General features: G+C 35.8%; 1 protein-coding gene across 1 annotated transcript in view; it reads right to left on the bottom strand.

The window, feature by feature from the left end:
• LOC114364005 (RYamide receptor-like) overlaps positions 1 to 9,155 on the bottom strand; it is a 33,596-nt gene extending 24,441 nt beyond the window's left edge. Inside the window, exons 1-4 of the mRNA XM_028319981.1 lie at positions 8,506 to 9,155; positions 7,364 to 7,562; positions 6,487 to 6,555; positions 1,184 to 1,342 (exon numbers count right to left, since the gene is read on the bottom strand). Coding sequence (XP_028175782.1) covers positions 1,184 to 1,342; positions 6,487 to 6,555; positions 7,364 to 7,562; positions 8,506 to 9,155 — 1,077 coding nt within the window. The remainder of the gene's footprint in view (positions 1 to 1,183; positions 1,343 to 6,486; positions 6,556 to 7,363; positions 7,563 to 8,505) is intronic.
• Positions 9,156 to 18,282: the final 9,127 nt, after the last annotated feature.

Raw genomic sequence — 18,282 nt, 5'->3', positions numbered from 1 at the left:
GTACTGACTTTTCCACTTCATTCGTCGGTTTTCCACTGGGATACCTATAGGTACGCTATCATTAAAATAGACTTTTTACTGTATTGAGCGTTATTGTTTCAGAGCTTTGGTCAAATAAACGGTGTAAGAAATATTGCAATCACTTTTATTACTTAATTTTAAACTGTCGCGTTGCATAATTAAATTAATTTAAACATTTTTTATTACTGATTCCAAACAATCAGTTTTCAAGTACGTGTGTACGTAAGTAGGTACGTGCATGTAAGTACGAGTACTTAATATGTAGGTAGGTACATTTGTACATATCGGGTTTCATTTTGGAGATAACGTGTGATCGAAATTCGGCAAATTTGGAAAATTTTCAACCGATTCCTGTAATGAATGGCTACGATCAGCCAATAATATTTTTATCGCGATAAATAAACACACCGATCATGGGTTATTGGTATTCGAGGTTCGTAAAAATATACAGGATTTTCCGGCTAAATAATCGAATTTATGTTTCAAATTAATGTAACATTTTTGTCAAGAGAATTTTTTTCTTTATTTGAAAAAATAACATTGGCAGCTACGACTAAAATATTTATAAAAAATAATTCCGGCTGTTTTGGAGACACCCAAGGCCGTTAATTTTTGTACACAGACCATAAATGTCACAACACGTTTTTATTTTGTTTTTCTGTCTGTCACTATTCTGTTTTCGCGCGCTTGGGTATTTGTCTTTTGTTTTATTACCCAAATGAGAACAAAAGACACCTGTAAAAGGACATCAATTTATAAGGTTTTTTTTATTTATACGAGGGTTAAAGTTTAAAGGTTATAGATATCTTCACACACAGCGTAGAAGACACTTGAAAATTTTGACATATTTATCAGACGGATTCAGTGGGCTGAGTGTGAGTTTACATCAAACGCGCTCACTAGATGAAAATTTTAGTTTTTGAACGTTTCCCGCTAGGGGCGCTGTACAATCCGTCATACCTACATTTTAATGTAATTTTTTGACGCGCTCACTAGTGAGCGCGTTTGATGAAAACTCGCACTAGGCCCTCAGTACCATTTCAGGCAGTCGATTTTTGAACTTTACATAATTTCTGAGATGTATTTTTTTACATTATTTATGGCTGAAATGACGATTATTATAATGAGTACCTATTTATTAGATGAAGAATAGGGAATTTACCTGTTTGAAGCCTCTCCTATATTTGTTGTTCATGTAGCAGTATATGATGGGGTTGTAGCAGGAGTGCGACATGGCCAGCCAGTGGCTCGCGAACCACACGTACGGCATGCCCGGCCACGACGCCCATTCTTCATCGTTCTCGTGAGCTGTCCACAGAACCTATAAAAAGAACAACTTTTAACTCTAAAGAAATCAAGAAGAAGAATCTTTATTACTGGGAGGCGACATTACCTATACAGAATTGCATCATTTACATAAAGTTTTATTAGTACATTCTTCCAAATGCGGGCAGCGCAGGACCGGTAATTGTGGAAATCCTTGGGGAAGGCCTTTGTCTGGCAGTGGAAGTCATTTGGTTGAACGTATGAACGAAGATATGCTTCTTCTTCTTCTATATGGTGTGTGTTATTTATAACTTAGCTTACAACCCTGGTATCCGCCATGTAGTTGTCATTAGACAGCCATATAATTGGCTCAATCGGACCAAATTGCATGCCCTACGAAGTGCGGAATGTTGTTATAATTATATAGAACAATTGTACAGCTTGTTCACTGTTCAATTTGTTGACTGTCACGCTGCTTTACTCTGTCACCACAAATTGATATCATCTAGATTAGTAAGTGCTAATAAATGACAATTGTATGTTATGAAGCAAGGATATTATTACATTCCCCATCCAGATCGTTGTGATAGGACGATCAAATGTAACAAATGGATCCCAATCCCTTTCGATATATCTTATTCCAAGCCTCTCTACGTCATATCTGACCTTTATAAAAAGTGTCCCTACCTACTGACCTTCAGAGGTGATGCTGTTAAAAAAGTTTAAAAAAAACTTTATAATCATTTAGCATAAAGCTTATTGTCGAACAAAACTCATGCCAGTTAAATGTACAAACTACGAGTATACTGGTATGACGTCTAATGGTTATTTTTGGAAAAATGTAAAGATGTTACTTTCAGTGGTAATTTCAGAGAACTGCTCCTGAATCATGTACCTACTTCTGCTATTTCTATGTATTTATTTAAATCAATCGTCGGACAGTAGTGACTGAGTTTGTTGCGGCGCTTCTTCTAAGCACTTGCCAAATCTTGGTCTCAAAGCGTTGGTAGGGTAAAAAGATTATGAGACGTGTAGAGACTCCTTAAGAGCAAAATATTTGACGATTTGTAAGTACCTACTATTAAAATATAGTATTTAAATAAAGAAACTTTGACTTACAATAGGAATAAAGCCATTGATGGAACCAACCACTTTTACTCGAGGCCCACAGTCCGCTGCTCTAAGCCTCCAAGTAAAATAATTCTTACAGTCCCAGGATTTGTCTTCGTGCATTATTATTGGGTGGGCGAATACAATTTCTTGGAATAGTGAAAGGCCCGCAATTTCCGCGGGTCGAGGAAGAGGAAATCCTGAATGCTATAAATTCCTACATGTCAGCTTGCAAATAACAAACAAAACTGGTAATGTAGTATCTATCTAGGTATTGGTTTATTATTGAATTAGTTATATAAATTGTTCAACTGTGCCGTTTTCAAACTAAAATTTAAGAATTTTAATTCGAATGTTTCAAGTACAGGTAGGAACCTCCTTAATTTAAAATTCGTGAAAATGAGTAATGTGAAAATTTGATTAAATGGACATAGGCTGATTTCACTGGAACTATTTCGTTCAATTAGAATTAATTGCTTAGGTATAGCTCACACAAGGTTCATTTCAGGATTCTGGGTACATAGTTAACTGCGTATCAGATTTAAATCCGATTTCAGTGCCTATTATCTAGCATTAACAAGTATCTGGTTTACTCTGAAGAGTTTTGTGCTTTTTTATCAAGTTCGCCCGATGCTGTAATGATGAGACTTTGTCCATTTTCATTTGGATATGCCTGAAATAGTGAACATCTTAGTTTCGGAGCATTTTAGTTTCAGAACCAGGTACAGGCTACATAGGTCTTTTAAATATTAGTTCTTGTAGGAGACATTTTTGTTAATTTTATGTGAAATCGAATTAAATTAACTTGAAATCAAATGATATTAACTAATATCTTGGACACAGGTCTTGAAATGGCCCATTTCTTCAATAAATGTCACGGATTCGCTCTTTCAGTCTCCCTAGTTAACACGGCAATAGTGGAGGAAAATATGTTCGAAATATGGTTATAGCTAAGAACGGGTGTGTATTATTGCCATAACGTTATTTTTATGGGGCTTTCAATGAGCCAATTAAGGCATCAGTCCAAAAGGTCTCGATAATTAGTAGCGCAATGACAGTAGTATGGTGTGAAAAAGCGACGCCATAACTTGTCTTTTCCATATTAAATCTATATAGGGTTTTACAGTTGGGGAGACCGAGGTGAGTTGTAACAAAGGAGAGTTGTGAAATTGACGTTTTTTTGGAACTTATTAACTTCTAGCGAGCTCGTAGCAGTGCGCGTTTTCTAGTTCAAGTCTCGAACTAACAAATACGCGATGTTGCGAGCTTGCTGATAGCTTCATAAAAAATTAAATAGTCTATTGTGTAGGATATGCGTTCAATACGGTCCCTTGTGTGGCAATGAAATGGATCGTTTTTTCACACCCACACAGGCGACCACCAAATACACGTTTTAATATTTTTTAACAATACCCTTGAACTTTCGCTGCAGCCTAAGAAATACATTTCTGAAACACCCACACTCGTTTCGTGCGTGGCTTAAGTTCTCGCAAAGCTGCTTTGTTAGGGGCATTAGGGTACAAATTTGCCGTAATTCCTCTAAAAATACTTACGTTAATATTATACATACTTACTCAATCGATAATCATAAAAGAGATTTCATAACATCATAATTAAACTAAATAAAGCAGTACTATATCCCAAAGTGCGTCATTTTGTCATGAAGTTTCAAGAGAAAAGTTCTTTCAATGAATTTCCCCATCAAAGCAAGTCCTATAAAATCAATTTATGCGTTGTAGTTTGTCCGAACTGTTTGCCAAAGTCCCAGAATAGCTCTGAAACATAGCAACCCCCTTATACAATCTATTCAGATTAGAAATTGAGAACAAACGGGCTTCAAACTTGACTGCTGATTCACGCAAATAGCAATACAGTCACTCTGTGAATAATTTCATTTCACTACAGTTAGTATTTAGTTATTTAATTTTTAGCGTTAAGAATTGCATCTCAAACTAATTTGAAAATAACTTGAAAAATCGAACTGCCTAAGGCGGGAATCGACCCACGACCTTTTGCTTTGACTGCTCTTCTATTTACTTAGACACTGGATGAACCCGTCGATTTTATGTTATTCTCAACGGCTGTACTTTTGGATAGTATTATAAAGTACTTCGGTTTAGTTTAGGTAATTATAATTTATACCTAATCGATAAAAGCATGAAGTCGTGACTCTGAAAAACAAACCCTTTAAGTAACTCTATAACGTGGGTGTTCCCAAATAAACTTTATGTGAAACAACGTTATGACAGTCCATAAAAAGTATCCCAATTAATGTCTGTGTTAATTAATGGTATAAAACCATGTCATCATGACTAATTTGTTCTGCCTACAAAAGTACAGTCGACAACACATTGGATTATAATGTATTTTTGTTTAAAAATATCACCTATTAAAAGATATGGCAGAATTTAGCTTGAGATGACGTCGCCGCGCCGTCTGAATTTTTTCCGAAAATGTTCCCTCTTTCGTTCTCGTCAATTCCGCCTGTCCGCTGGGGAAACAGCCTCGATTTCTTGACCAATGAACTATTAAATTGTTTTCCCTCCCGGTGATTATGACGTTTTAAGGGTGTATCATGCCAAAATATTGGCAACTACAGACGATTGAACATCAGACAATTTTGTTGCAAAATTGCAATCTATCATCACTACAATATTAGGATTGTTCAACACGATTTCTCAGGAGAATATGAAGCAATTTCACAGTTATTTTTTTATCTAAATTAATAATATATATTACAGTAAATAAAATACGTGGAAACTTAAATTTTGACACCCGTAATATTTATTATGTATTTTACTTTGATCTATTTTAGAACGTTTTCATAACCGAAATTCCCATTAATATATTTTGATTTAATTCACAGTCGCAATCAAATTGAGCAAAATTTTCGCTACCAAATATTTTGGAGCTAATTGAAACGAAATAAAAAAAACCGTTGTTTAATGAATACCATTATAATTTCTCATACCAAAATAATTTAAAGCAATGTTGCCATTTCATAATGTTACATTTTGCATGCCTTGATAAATAGTTACTGTTTTTGGAATTAATGCATTTTATTATCTAGACTTTTCCTCTCTATCTTTGATTCTACTATTCTCTCTGTCTCTTTCTTACGTCACCTCTGCAATTCCTGTTAAACCAGAATCTACTTGAGTTCAAATAAAATCCAACAAGTGAACGCAGTTTGTCCCAAGGCTAAGTGAAATTATCATATCAACCGGAACAAGTTAACCATAAGAAAATGGAAAAAGTTCGAAGCTGTACCTAGCTTATTATGAAAATTATGACCGATTAGTAAGCTTAGCATTGTGACCTGTCCTTTCGACCTTTACCTTGACTAGTAGTAGTCATCAGTAGATGCGATAGCTAGAACTAGAATAGGTCTCCTCATCTCCTGGGGTCAGCTTATCCGTCACCGGAAGATTATATACAGGGTGGAATTTTCTAATGCCACCTGGAGGAAAACTACTCTTAATATTGTAGATAGAAAAATTTTCTCAAAGAAAACATTCCTTTATTTTTGAAAAGAAATAGAACTGCATTCAAAGATTTCCAAAAAATTGCTTGCCACACCCGGGATTCGAACCAACTAAAATATGTTAAAAATTACACCCTGTATTTTTATTGCATCGATCGTTAGGGTCAAGTATAAGGATGAAATCTCTCTAACAAACTTGATAAATCAAATGAAAGGAAATCCATAAAATCTTAAATTATTTTAATTATGTACAGAAAATTGTATGGTATGGTAGTGAATTTTCGAAAAAATTTCGAAAATCTATGAATGCAGTTCTCTTTCTTTTCAAAAATAAAGGAATGTTTTCTTTCAGTAAAATTTTCTATCTACAGTATTAAGAGTACTTTACCTCCAGGTGGCATTACAAAATTCCACCCTGTATAGGTCCTTCTCACCCAAGCACTTGATTCACTATATGGATAGGATCTTTGCGGATGAGGGGGGCTAAAGGTATAGGGAAGCACAAAAGATCCCAATGGGTCGACGTGCACTGCGCCCATGCGCGGCCCTAAATAAGATAAGATAAGATAAGATAGTAGTCATAAGACATCAGAAATACAACTTACGATGAAAACGTTGAGCGGCAGCCAGCAGATTGTAAACACTGCCACCACCGTCACCATCATTTTTATCATCTGAAACAAACAGATGGTGTAAGTAAGGATAAAGGTAGTAGCAGACTAGCAGTGAGGAGCGTCTGTTCAAAATAGGATATTTTGACTGTAAACAGACTCAGTAAATCGAAAAACATCTCTTTTAACAGACTCGGTTAATCAAAAATAAGCAAGAGCGTCTGCGGAAGACCAGCTTCGCGACATGCCCTTTCGAACAAATGCTGAGCCCGCCTGTTGGCACAGTTTTTTACCTCTAACTTTTTTTGTTAAGTACCTGCCTAAATGTGTTTTTTGTTGCTTTTTGTGTTTTTTTTTTGTTTTAATAAACTATTTCTATCTATCTATCTATCTCTACACAACTTACATAGACCAATTAGCATTTACTATTTTTTAACCAGAATCCTAGTAAACGGTAGCAATTTCATTACACATCCAGTGAAAATAGCCCCTTTTGGACAGACGCTCCTGTTAGTAACTTAGCTTCTAAAGAACACAAACGAATGAAAGAACACCACTATGTGATATTAAGCCACACATTCATACACTCGTTACCGTTAAGCTGAACTACCAGTGTAACGTAGAAAATGGTGTTAACCAATTCGTAATAAATGTAAAGCCACCATTCGCCACGAGTCTAGCCGTTACTGCAAAGCTTAAGCCACTAAGTAAAGGCTTGTTTAGTATTATCGTTAACACTTTCAGCTCAGAGAAACTAGGCATAATAGAAAATCTATTTCTAGAGGCTCCTTTTCATATTGGAATTGTTGTTGCATCTGGCAACCAACAGGTTGTAATATAAATTATGCAAATTATGTAACTTATTACTAACTTTCCGCTTCGAATGCTGCATCCTCGAGTCGCGTAGCGTCTGCGCCTCTCCAGGCGGGCGGCCTCCCCACACGACGTGCGCTATCCGCGCGTATGTGCACACTAGCGCGGTCAGCGGTAGCGCGAACTGTAGCGCCAATAGCGCACACGTGTACTGCTCGCTGAGCTGCGCGCTGGACCACTGCTCGCTGCAAATGTCCCTAACATACAAAAGAAGAGTCCAGTTGAGATTGATGTATGGTAAATGAAATCACTGGGATTAATCTGTAGCGCCAATAGCGCGCACGTATACTGCTCGCTATGTTGTACGCTAGACCACTGCTCACTGCAAATTTGATAATTTAAAAGAAATAGTTTTATTAAGATTGAGAGACTTATGGTAAATTATCTCTGATTTATCTGTAGGGCCAGTAGCGCTTACGTGTTACTGCTCGTTAAGAACGCTGGTTCACAAATTAGTGACCTCCCAAATGAATTCAACTGAATAATGTTGATTTATCTTTGCAAATAGTCACGTACGAATGCAAGTGAATCCGAAATTATGGTGCAAAGAGCCCTCATTAAAATAATGTTACATTGTCACGTCGTCTCATTTACAGTGTACGTACTTATTATGAAATAGAGATAATTTACAATAAGGTGATAGGTACTATTATAAGCTGTGTTTTTTGTCTCATATGTCTCATTTTTCATCGCTGTTTTTGTATTGATTTAATGGCCTAGATTAGTCCGATTGCCAACAGGTAAAAATGAAATAGAATGGCCATTCATAACATTGTGTAATAGTAGAAAATACAAACATTTGTTTGATCGACCGATTTAATCTGTTTGCCTCATAATGTTTATTGGTCCAAGGCTTTGAGGCTCACCCAAATCTTTGTCAAGCTATTCAAAATATTATTATCGTCTTTGTCTTTATTGCAAATTAATTCAGTAATGTTTTCATGACGGATGATAAAAATACAAAGAAACACGAAGCCTTTAAGATTTGATGAAATATTCGTAGGTTAAGTTTGCTTTTATGCTCTGTTGCATAAAAGTGTTTATGAATCTCTGTGTCTTTCAGTGATCTCTGGGCTCTCAATGAATGATCAGATATTGCTCCAATTTTTAAATATTTTTATGTAGGACAATATTACTCACACTTCGCAGGCTTCGTGCCACGGCGACGGTCTTTGCAGCTGCGATACAATGGGTATAGGGGCGGCAGTGGCTAACGCACCGACCCACACCGCCGCCACTATCATCTTGGCCGCCGCCCGCCCCAGCCGCGGCTTCAGCGGGTGCATGATCGCCATGTACCGGTCGATCGAGATCGCCAGCAGCGTATACGCACTCACCAACACAGACACAGTCTGCGAGTAGTTCACTATCTTACACATCACCTCCCCAAAAGGCCAATACCGCAATACCAACATGGGCACAAACGAAAACGGCACGCAAAACAGCGTCATAAAAATATCACCGACAGCTAAATTCACTATGAAAAAATTCGTTACAGTCTTCATACGCGGGGTTGTATGGACTACGAAACATACTAACCCGTTTCCTAAGAGAGCTACGATAAACACTGCACTGTACATGAAGTAGATACACATTTGGAAGAAGGGGGAGCCGATAAAGTCCTCCGTCGACGACTCGAAGACGCAGACCAGGCCGTGCTGAGCCCAGGAGTGGTTGGTGTGAGTCTCGTTGCCTCCCCACTCGATTCCCCCATGGTGGAGACAGTCGGTCGTCACGCACGCGGGTATTTGAACTTCAGCCCCAGAAGTAGGGTCGCTGGTGTAGTGCATCATGCGAGGTGACCATGTCACATTTTTCCCACGAAGACTGTCCTTGGTCCTTTGTTGAAAGGCCTGTAACAAACAAACAAAGTGAGCGCTAGATTGTAGGAGGTATAACACACTTAACCGCTTGAGTCCCAGACGGCATTAATTAATGTCATAACAATTGATTATCTATTGTGTCTAGATTCGCGGGCCTTGAAGGATTAATGAACAGCCCAAATCGGCCAAATTATTATTTATTTATTTAATTATTTATTATTTATTTACCTATTTTTTACTTTTTAAAACTAATGAAAATGTAAAGAGATAAAGCGTGCCAAAGTTCTAAAGAAAAGGCCCGTGACGTCAGTGAGTGCGTAAAAGTGCTGCACTTTGTGACGTCGCGCGGAACTTCAACGCACTATAACTTTGTAATTATTTGCTAGATTGACAGTTAAAAATATACGTATCAAATATTTTTTTTTATTAAAATTGACGGACTAAAAAATTTTTTTAGGAAACTAGCCTATTTACAAAATTGACAATCAGACTAATTCAAGTTGCCAATTCAAGATACAAACTTCGAATTGTGTACAAGCGTCGTGTTTTAAAATTATATCTTCACAACTTAGTTTATTATCTACTTGTTAAACCTACTATGTATTTCTGAAGATCTTTACAGAGCTATTACACTTTTGATATTAGTTGAATCTTTGACTGTAGTATAGAGATCGTGCACAGAAGACTCACCCCCTCACTAATAAAACTTACACGCTCGTTGATCAGTGTTTTAAAGTGACGTTTAGTATGGAAATGTCATTTTAAAACAGTGATCAACAACTGTGTAACTTTTTATTAGTAAGGGGGTCACAGTTTAATTATGTCATTAAAAACAATGACTTTTCGGCTTGTATGCAAACGGTGTAAATATCTTCAATCTGGATATTGTATGTTTTTTTGTTAAAAGCTGTCAATTTTAATCAATTTTCCGCTGAAAATGTTTACTATTTTTCCCAAAAGCGACAAGTCAATGGGTATCAGATTTTTTCGTCAACCCTTTTTCATTTTATTGAAAGGACTTCAACTGAGGCCGTACTTTATCAAACGCGGGCATTTTAGTGACAGTCTGGTGTCTGTGTGTTCAGGACACATCTAAACTAATATTATAAAGAAGTAAAAGATATAGTAAGGGTTAGGCTGTCTGTGGGTTGCCAAAGTTCTTTATAAAGGTCACCATAATGCCGAGGGAGGTTTGCGATGGGCACCGCGATTATGCTCAGTTTGCTCTTTTATATTTTCCTTTTTAGTTGTGCTAGCTAGCGCGAATATATTAATATTAGCCTTTCTGATGCCCCATTATAATAAATAATCCTTACTTTCTTTGTAAAGGTAACCTCGTATCAGTACCTAGAGTTTGCTTTTGTGACACAAAGAACACGCAGTTGTTGGAATAGCGTTTAAAGCTAAAGATAAAAATTAGGCAAAGTTGCACCACCTAACTTTGATCATAATTATAACTTTAACCGGTGTTTTTTGTATGGAGTTTGACAGATGCTCGTTTGCAAATTAAAGTAAGATGGTGCAATCCAGCCTTATTAAAGTTTGTTTTTTGGTATAATTTAATTTAAAGTTTTGCCCCAGTTCGAGTAATAACAACGATTGTGGCCTCCTGACCTTGGCGTCCCAGAGGCCTAGTCCACATTTCTCGCGTCTCGCCACAGGGTGCCCTTAGAAGCGAGATTCCTTTACTACAAGGTCGGGTCCTTACTTGACGGTCGAAAATGGCCCTTAATTAAAGGCATACTTCCCTACCTTGATGAGACATAGTGAAATCTAATAGTTAACTATTCAAAATAGGTGAAAAAAGTAACACTATGCCCTTCTCTTTCTTAGAATTAAAAACAAAGTGCCTACTTTTGTTCAGACTGCTGATAATAATTTTCCTACTAAATTACATAACTAGCTGCTAAAGGTACAATTTTTGCTAAATTGAAAATTAATAAAGTACAGAGCTCAAAGTAAAATATAAAAAGAAAAAAGGTCCATCAAAAAAGAAGAAGAAGTGCAGATGTCAGGTAAATTGTAGAATTTTAACAACAATCAGTCAGAGAAAAACCGGTAAAAATAAAAAGATTTTGTTAAAATAAATAAAATGGTTAATTTTGACGTATTTTACGTATTTTACTCGTATTAACAGCCCACTGGAGCGCTATACAGTGTGAGTCACGTTTTGAAAAAATCTTATTTGATAAATTTCTCCAAAAAATGCCCCTATAACCGGTGGTTTTTATTACTTTGTATTATTCTCTATCGTATTACCTTTGTAAAACCAAAAATCGCATGTCTCTATCCCTATCATAACGTTTGCAATGATGCTGAAAACATTGAATTTTCGGATACTTCCAGTTTATTCTGTAACCTATTATTGGTACCGTTTGAAAGAGCTCGTCAAGCACTTTCAGGATCAGTTTTTCGATATCTTGTATAGTTTAGAAATAATCGAGTGAGATCACTTATCGTTTCCACCCTGTATATTATGTACTGTGTGTGTAAATCTTGCCACTTGCTTATTGTAAAACATGCAATAAACCTAGCCGCAGACCATCAACTTTTAGTTGGCCGATAATTGGGTCGGGCTGTTGATCAGTATGGAGATAGTTATTTAATTTTTAGCGTTAGGAGTCGCATCTCAAACTAATTTGAAAATTATAAATAACTTGAAAAAATCGAACTGCCTAAGGCGGGAATTGAACCCACGACCTTCCGCTTGCCGGGCGACTGCTCTTCCAACTGAGCTACTTAGACACTGGATGAACCCGTCGACATTTTCAAGTGTAATACGCTGTTACGGCCAGCGTTTGTTTATTCAAAATAGACATATTATGTCATAAAATATGTTCGTTTTAAGTGAAATAGAAATTTAAGTAAGTAGGCAGGCATTTCTATTTTGTTAATAATGGAAGTTATTTCAACAATACTCATGCCAATGAATAATAATTTATTTTATCATCTTCAGAGGAATTTTCGTAGGCATTGGGAGTGAGGGATAAACCTTATTAACTTTCCAATTCATTAAGCATTTAAATAAACTTTAATAAGTAGCTTTAGCCGGCGGTTTAACCCGCCTTGATTTATTTATACAGTGTGTTCGGATAGGGCTAGCGATAATTTAAGGCGATGCTGTGATATCGGCGACCAGACTATACAAAAATGCCCAATGTGTTATTGGAATGGGGGCTTAATTTCTTATGTGACTCTACATAAAAAACATTGTATGAGCCCGTCTTACAGATAAATAAAAAATTGCATTTGTAAGCCAATAATATTTGTCATTAAAAAAAACACAAAAATGAAAAATAATAACCAAAAAACTTAAAAAAATAATAATGAATTTTAGTTTTTGTCAAAAAATTCAGTTTCGACGGGCACGTTTTTGGAGGCATTTTTGTCGCCAATAATATCGCCTTAAATTATCGCTAGCCCTATCCCAAACACACTGTATAGTTATTGAAATAGGTTTACCAACAACACATCTTTAAACAAACAAAAATAACATGCATGCAATGATGACAAGATCATAAGGTTGAGTAATAATGATGAATGATTTTTTTTTAAATGGAGGGAGTTTAAGAGATACGCTACTTTTGATAACATAAATGGCTGACTTTCCAACATTGGTTCTATAACCAGATGCACAAATATGACGATTGAGGGAGAAAAGGGCGAATAGGAATAAAAATAATATTACTTGTGTCTGATTCTATTCATTAAAATTTCTATACATTTATGGTGCTACGTGTATTTCTTCACCATCTTCCCCTTTATATTTCAAACAGGGCTTCATAATATATCTTCAAAGGAGAATCTCTTCCTAGCGACAAAACCGCGTAAATTGCTTCCAACTTTTGTATTTCTCGTAATTGTCAACTTTGTGTGGTATGCAAAGAGTATCTAATACAATGCCACGAAACAGTGATAATGCTGTAAGCCAAATTATATTCCTACCTCTTTTACAATAGAAGCGCGTAACTGACTTTTGCAGTTAATTTCTCTACAAATTTAATTAATTTGACAAGACAGTATTATTAATGCGATGATCAGTATCTGTCTTTATTTTACTACTTATGCATACTAAGTTACTATTTAATTAAAAATATTTACGTTGATTATGTAGATGAAAGGTTTTATTAATTTTGGAAGAGGAAGTTTTTATCTGAGATATTAATTTGTTTGAAGGATTACGTATGATCAGTTCAAATTAATTAGATTTTTCTATTTTTTTTATTCTATTTTTTGCATCTTTTTCGTATCTACCGCAAGCTCTATCGACGTAATACATGTAGGTACCTACCTATTTTTTTATAATAAGCTGTCAGACATTCGATACTCGTCTTAAGTAGGTATTAATAAATGTATTCTTTCAACAATCACATCAAAGAAAATGAGATCGTCATCATCATCATCATCATTTCAGCCACAGGACGTCCACTGCTGAACATAGGCCTCCCCCAATGCTTTCCATGTTGATCGATTGGTAGCGGAATGAGATCGTGCTTTGGAATAAATTTCTTCATACCTACTTATAGTTTCCAACTTCCACACTTTGGTGTTACGAACGCTTAATTTTTATGAGATTTTACATCATAATGCAATGGCTTTTCGGTTTATAATGTATTGTTTTAGATGCAGAAACCGTAAAGAAATCAATCTTCAGGAAAGTATCCTGGGCTGTAGTTACCTATAAATATTCCATTTCTGTGAAAACTGAGTAGGAAAATAAGGCATTGCGAAATAATATCTTGCTACGAGTAAGTCTCAGTATTTTTTTGTTTATATTCGACTTTTACAATCAATAGGAGAACGGGGATGAGCTTGATGTATTCGTTCTACTTACTCGTTCGTTGTAGTTTTTCTGAAAGCTATCATTTTAAAAAACATTAGTGATCGACACCAATCTGCCATGGAATGCTGATTTGAAGTTGTTTATACATTTCATCAAAAAGAAATGTAGGATATCACAAATGTTCCCATTAGATTGTTTATTTGATTTAGATAAATATTTAGGCTGAGTTGCACCATCCAACTTTGACCGTAACTATAACGATAACCGGTGTTTTTGTATGGAGTTTGACAGATTTTTGACGTTTGTCAAAGTTTAAGCAAGACAGTGCAACCCAGCCTTAGAATTTATCTGTCACGGACAAAAACGCAAGAATTTATTCGTTAATCAATTTCTAGCCTAGATCGTAAATCAGGTTACTGTATTTTTACCACAATACATAAGGTACTTGATACAAATAAGGCCTACCTAACTTTAAATGCTTATATTTCAATAAATATTAACGCCAGTCAACAAAAACAAGGTTAATTAACTTCTTCCATCCTTTAATTTTAGCAATATTACAAAAAATAACACAATTTTTAATTAAATCTATTCAAAATAAGCAAATTACGAAACCACTGATTTTGGCTTTATTAAATCACCTACACGGAATAAAGCCTATATGATTCAAGTGCCTGTAGACCTTAAAATTGAGGTTGTATTAAACAAAATGCGGTCTTATAACATTAAACACGTCGATTTGTTTGCGTTATCAAAATTTTACATACCAAGTAAACAGAAATATACTGTATATCTCTAGATAAACTTAAATTCCACTTATTAAGAATAATACATAAATTATAGATAAAATTAAATATTCATAGTAACAAAGTAATGATTTCTTACTTAAATTATCAAAAAAAATATCAAAAACAAACAATATTATTTTTTTGTATAGGGCTTATTAAAACACCGTGTTCGAATAAGGCCTACACATAAAACCTTTTAAATAAATCAGTTTAGGAACATCATTTTGTCTTGATTTTTTGTAAACAATATGAGATCTCAATTTTTGTTAGAACCAGGGCATAAAAGGCTTCTGAATCATCTTTACGAACTCCTACACAATCTTTATGATACCACCAAAAGCAGTCCTTTATGGTAGCATATCTGCTACATTGTCTTCGAGACAGGCATGATAATATCAGCTTTAATCCTTTAGAATTATACATACGGCTTTTTTTTCTTATTTTTTATTGGTTTTGTATTTTGTTTCTTTTTTTTACAGGTTTAGTAATTTTTTTTTACTCTGTTTTCTTTTTATTTTCTGTGCTGTTAGTAACATTCTTATTAAATAAATATTTAGTTACTCTTTGACTCATTTAGTTTAATGAATTTGTCCGTAATCAGGTGTTGACATAAGTATCCAATATGGCCTACCATGCTGAAATAAGGCCTAGGCCTTATTAGATATCTCGCTCTTGTTGTCTTTAAAAATTTACAAATAATGCATCTATAGCCAGTAGTACAAATTAAGGTAATTATTAGCTAGTAAGAAATATTTAGAAACGATTACTAAGAAAAGCTTAATCTAAAACAGCGTTATTTTACCGAAAATTTAAGATGAAATCGCCAGATTTTTATAAGAGAGCACGAAATCACCCACCACCTTAGAAGAACGCGTGCCAATTGGTGCTGGGATCGTGGATCGGGACGCTCTTGCACTCTACCGGGTTGTAGGGCATATGAGTACGTGTCCTTGAAGTATTATCTCGGTTGGATTTATTTATCTGTGTTTTCTGATGTATAGGCCTTATTAGAACGTAGGCCTTATTTGTATCAAGTACCTTACTGAAAAACGCCAGCGTTGGTTAATAAAAAATAGCAAAACAAGAACATCATCTTTATAAATAAAACAATAGATGTACTGATCAGTAGTCTATGGCCCGGTTTCTGAATTGAGATTATTCCAGCTTGAGCGTGCTTCAACTCAAAAATGGATTTAATACGTTACTTAAGTTCATATTCAAGCACCGATTCGTCTATGATTGTTTAAATTCAAATTAAAAAAGTACTAATTACTATCACAGACTATGTTACCTACATATGTAATCTAATCTAATATTTGAAACCTTCACAGTTTGTACCCGAATGACTGTTAGAACCAACTTGGTGGCTCTATGTTTATATTTCAGTTTGAGATGGCATAGAATTGTTAATTATATTTAAATTACATTTTGGTGGCAATAAATGGCTCTGTAAGTACTTTAGTTCACGGTTTCATTTTATATTTTCCGTACTATAAGAGCGCTTTCACATTAGGGCGTTTTTAGCGCGACAGCAGTGCGGCAGCGGCGTTCACATAGTATAAAATTTTCGGCAGCGTGTCTGTCGCGCGTTTGTCGCGCTGCTAAATCGCCTAAATGTGAAAGCGCTCTAAGTGCCCACTGCCCTCGGAGTTTGACGTATTTAATTTTGTTCTGTGACAGCAAGCAATATAGTTTAGTTTTACAAACTATACGGTGTTTCATTGACGCCCATCGACCACCACGACCTCATGGTTGAACAATGACCCCAAATCCTACTGGTTTAAATTAATCCTGCGTTAAATTTCCGTTAAGTCGAGTTAGGCAGTTTATTTGACATTCCTGGTTCCCGCAGTAATAATTTTAAATGACCTACGTTCCATTGAACCGACGACGGACGTCAAGCTAAAAACTGCTCTTATTCCGTTGTTTTAGGTGCCATTTTGCAACAAAAATCAAGTGTGTGTACTGTACATTATAACTTAAACAATTTACTTAAATACCGGTCTGGTAGTTCGTACCCGTACAGTTGTAGGTTCAAATACCTCTGAAGGTTCAGCCAAACCCACGCAATAAGCCGGCGTGCAGCGATGGCGACCAATGCCATTAATGCTTCAACCGCGATCAAAGGCCAATGACAGGTCGCGCCGGCGATGGCGATCTGCACGCGTTGGTGTGGTTGAAGCTTAAGTCTGATCGCCATCATTGCACGCCGGCTGATCGCGTTGGTTTGGCTGAACCTTGAGAGTGAGAGAAATGTGATGAACATAAGCTTTAACTAGACCCAAAAAGCGGAGATTGTACTATGGCGACTAGATATCGAATAAACGTCGATAAAGTCAGCGTCAAATAATTCGTGCCACTGGCTGGGTTGCACCATCTTACTTTAACTTTCGTCGGCCGTTTGGTGTAGTGGTTCAGAACGGACTACTATGCCGAGAGGTCCCGGGTTCGATTCCCGGCCGGGCAGAAATTGAAATGATGAATTTTGATTTCTGTGACGGGTCTGGGTGTGACTTTGTATAATATGTATGTATTTAAAAAAAAAAGTATATAAGTAGTATATCTGTTAAGCTAGCACCCATAACACAAGCATTAAGTTGCTTACTTTGGGGCTAGCTGGCGCTGTGTGAAATTGTCCAAAGATTTATTTATTTACTTTGACAAACGTCAAAAATCTGTCAAACTTCATACAAAAAACACTGGTTATCGTCATAGTTACGGTCAAAGTTAGGTGGTGCAACTCAGCCTTAGTGGCCAAAAAGTTAATAACACAAGCTTATTCCAATTGTAACAAAGACGGACTATTTGGCGCTGACTGTACTTCAAGTACATAACATGCATTTAAATGAACATGACTATAATACGAGTATAGTTGCTCGTGGATCTCAGACTAAAATATTGCCCCTGACAGTATTCCAACACGCAATCGTACGAGACGTTGTAGTCCACTATGCAACCACCAAGCCAGATGGCCATCATTTATTTTATTATAGTTACTAACTTTCCGCCCGCGGCTTCGCCCGTGTGAATAAAGGGCTGTTTTTAGGGTTTTGGGGAAATTATTCGAATTGTTCTCGCCGTAAAAGTCATCCTTGAACTTCAACGAACTTTAAAAAAAAAGAAGAATAATTTAGTAAAATTGGTCCAGGCGTTGTTGAGTTAGTAGTTAGTAGCTTACCAACACATTTTACGATTATTTTTATATTATAGATTTCAGTAGCGACTAAGTTATAAAACAGCTTAATTACCTAGTTAACTGATAGCACGTACTAAGTCATGTTTACTAAAGAAATAACACGTCATAATAATCTATTTTAAACATGACTGAAATGTAATTTATGCCTCCAAAAATGTTATTTTGTCGTCTAAGAGCTTACTGATGTTATAATAATTACATTTTGATAAGATCACGAAAACAACGTCGAACATGTGACTTGAATCACTTAATGATGTACCTACTTAATACAGAATGTAAATAAGTATTTACTTAGGCACTTAAGTAGGTATTAGGCTTACCTATTGT

Source organism: Ostrinia furnacalis, unplaced genomic scaffold (genome assembly GCF_004193835.3).
Source record: "Ostrinia furnacalis isolate ACB-3 unplaced genomic scaffold, ASM419383v2 OfSCF7340, whole genome shotgun sequence".
Classification (NCBI taxonomy): domain Eukaryota; kingdom Metazoa; phylum Arthropoda; class Insecta; order Lepidoptera; family Crambidae; genus Ostrinia; species Ostrinia furnacalis.
The sequence above is the reverse complement of the archived record's forward strand: the minus strand, read 5'-3'. Positions and strand labels throughout refer to the sequence as shown.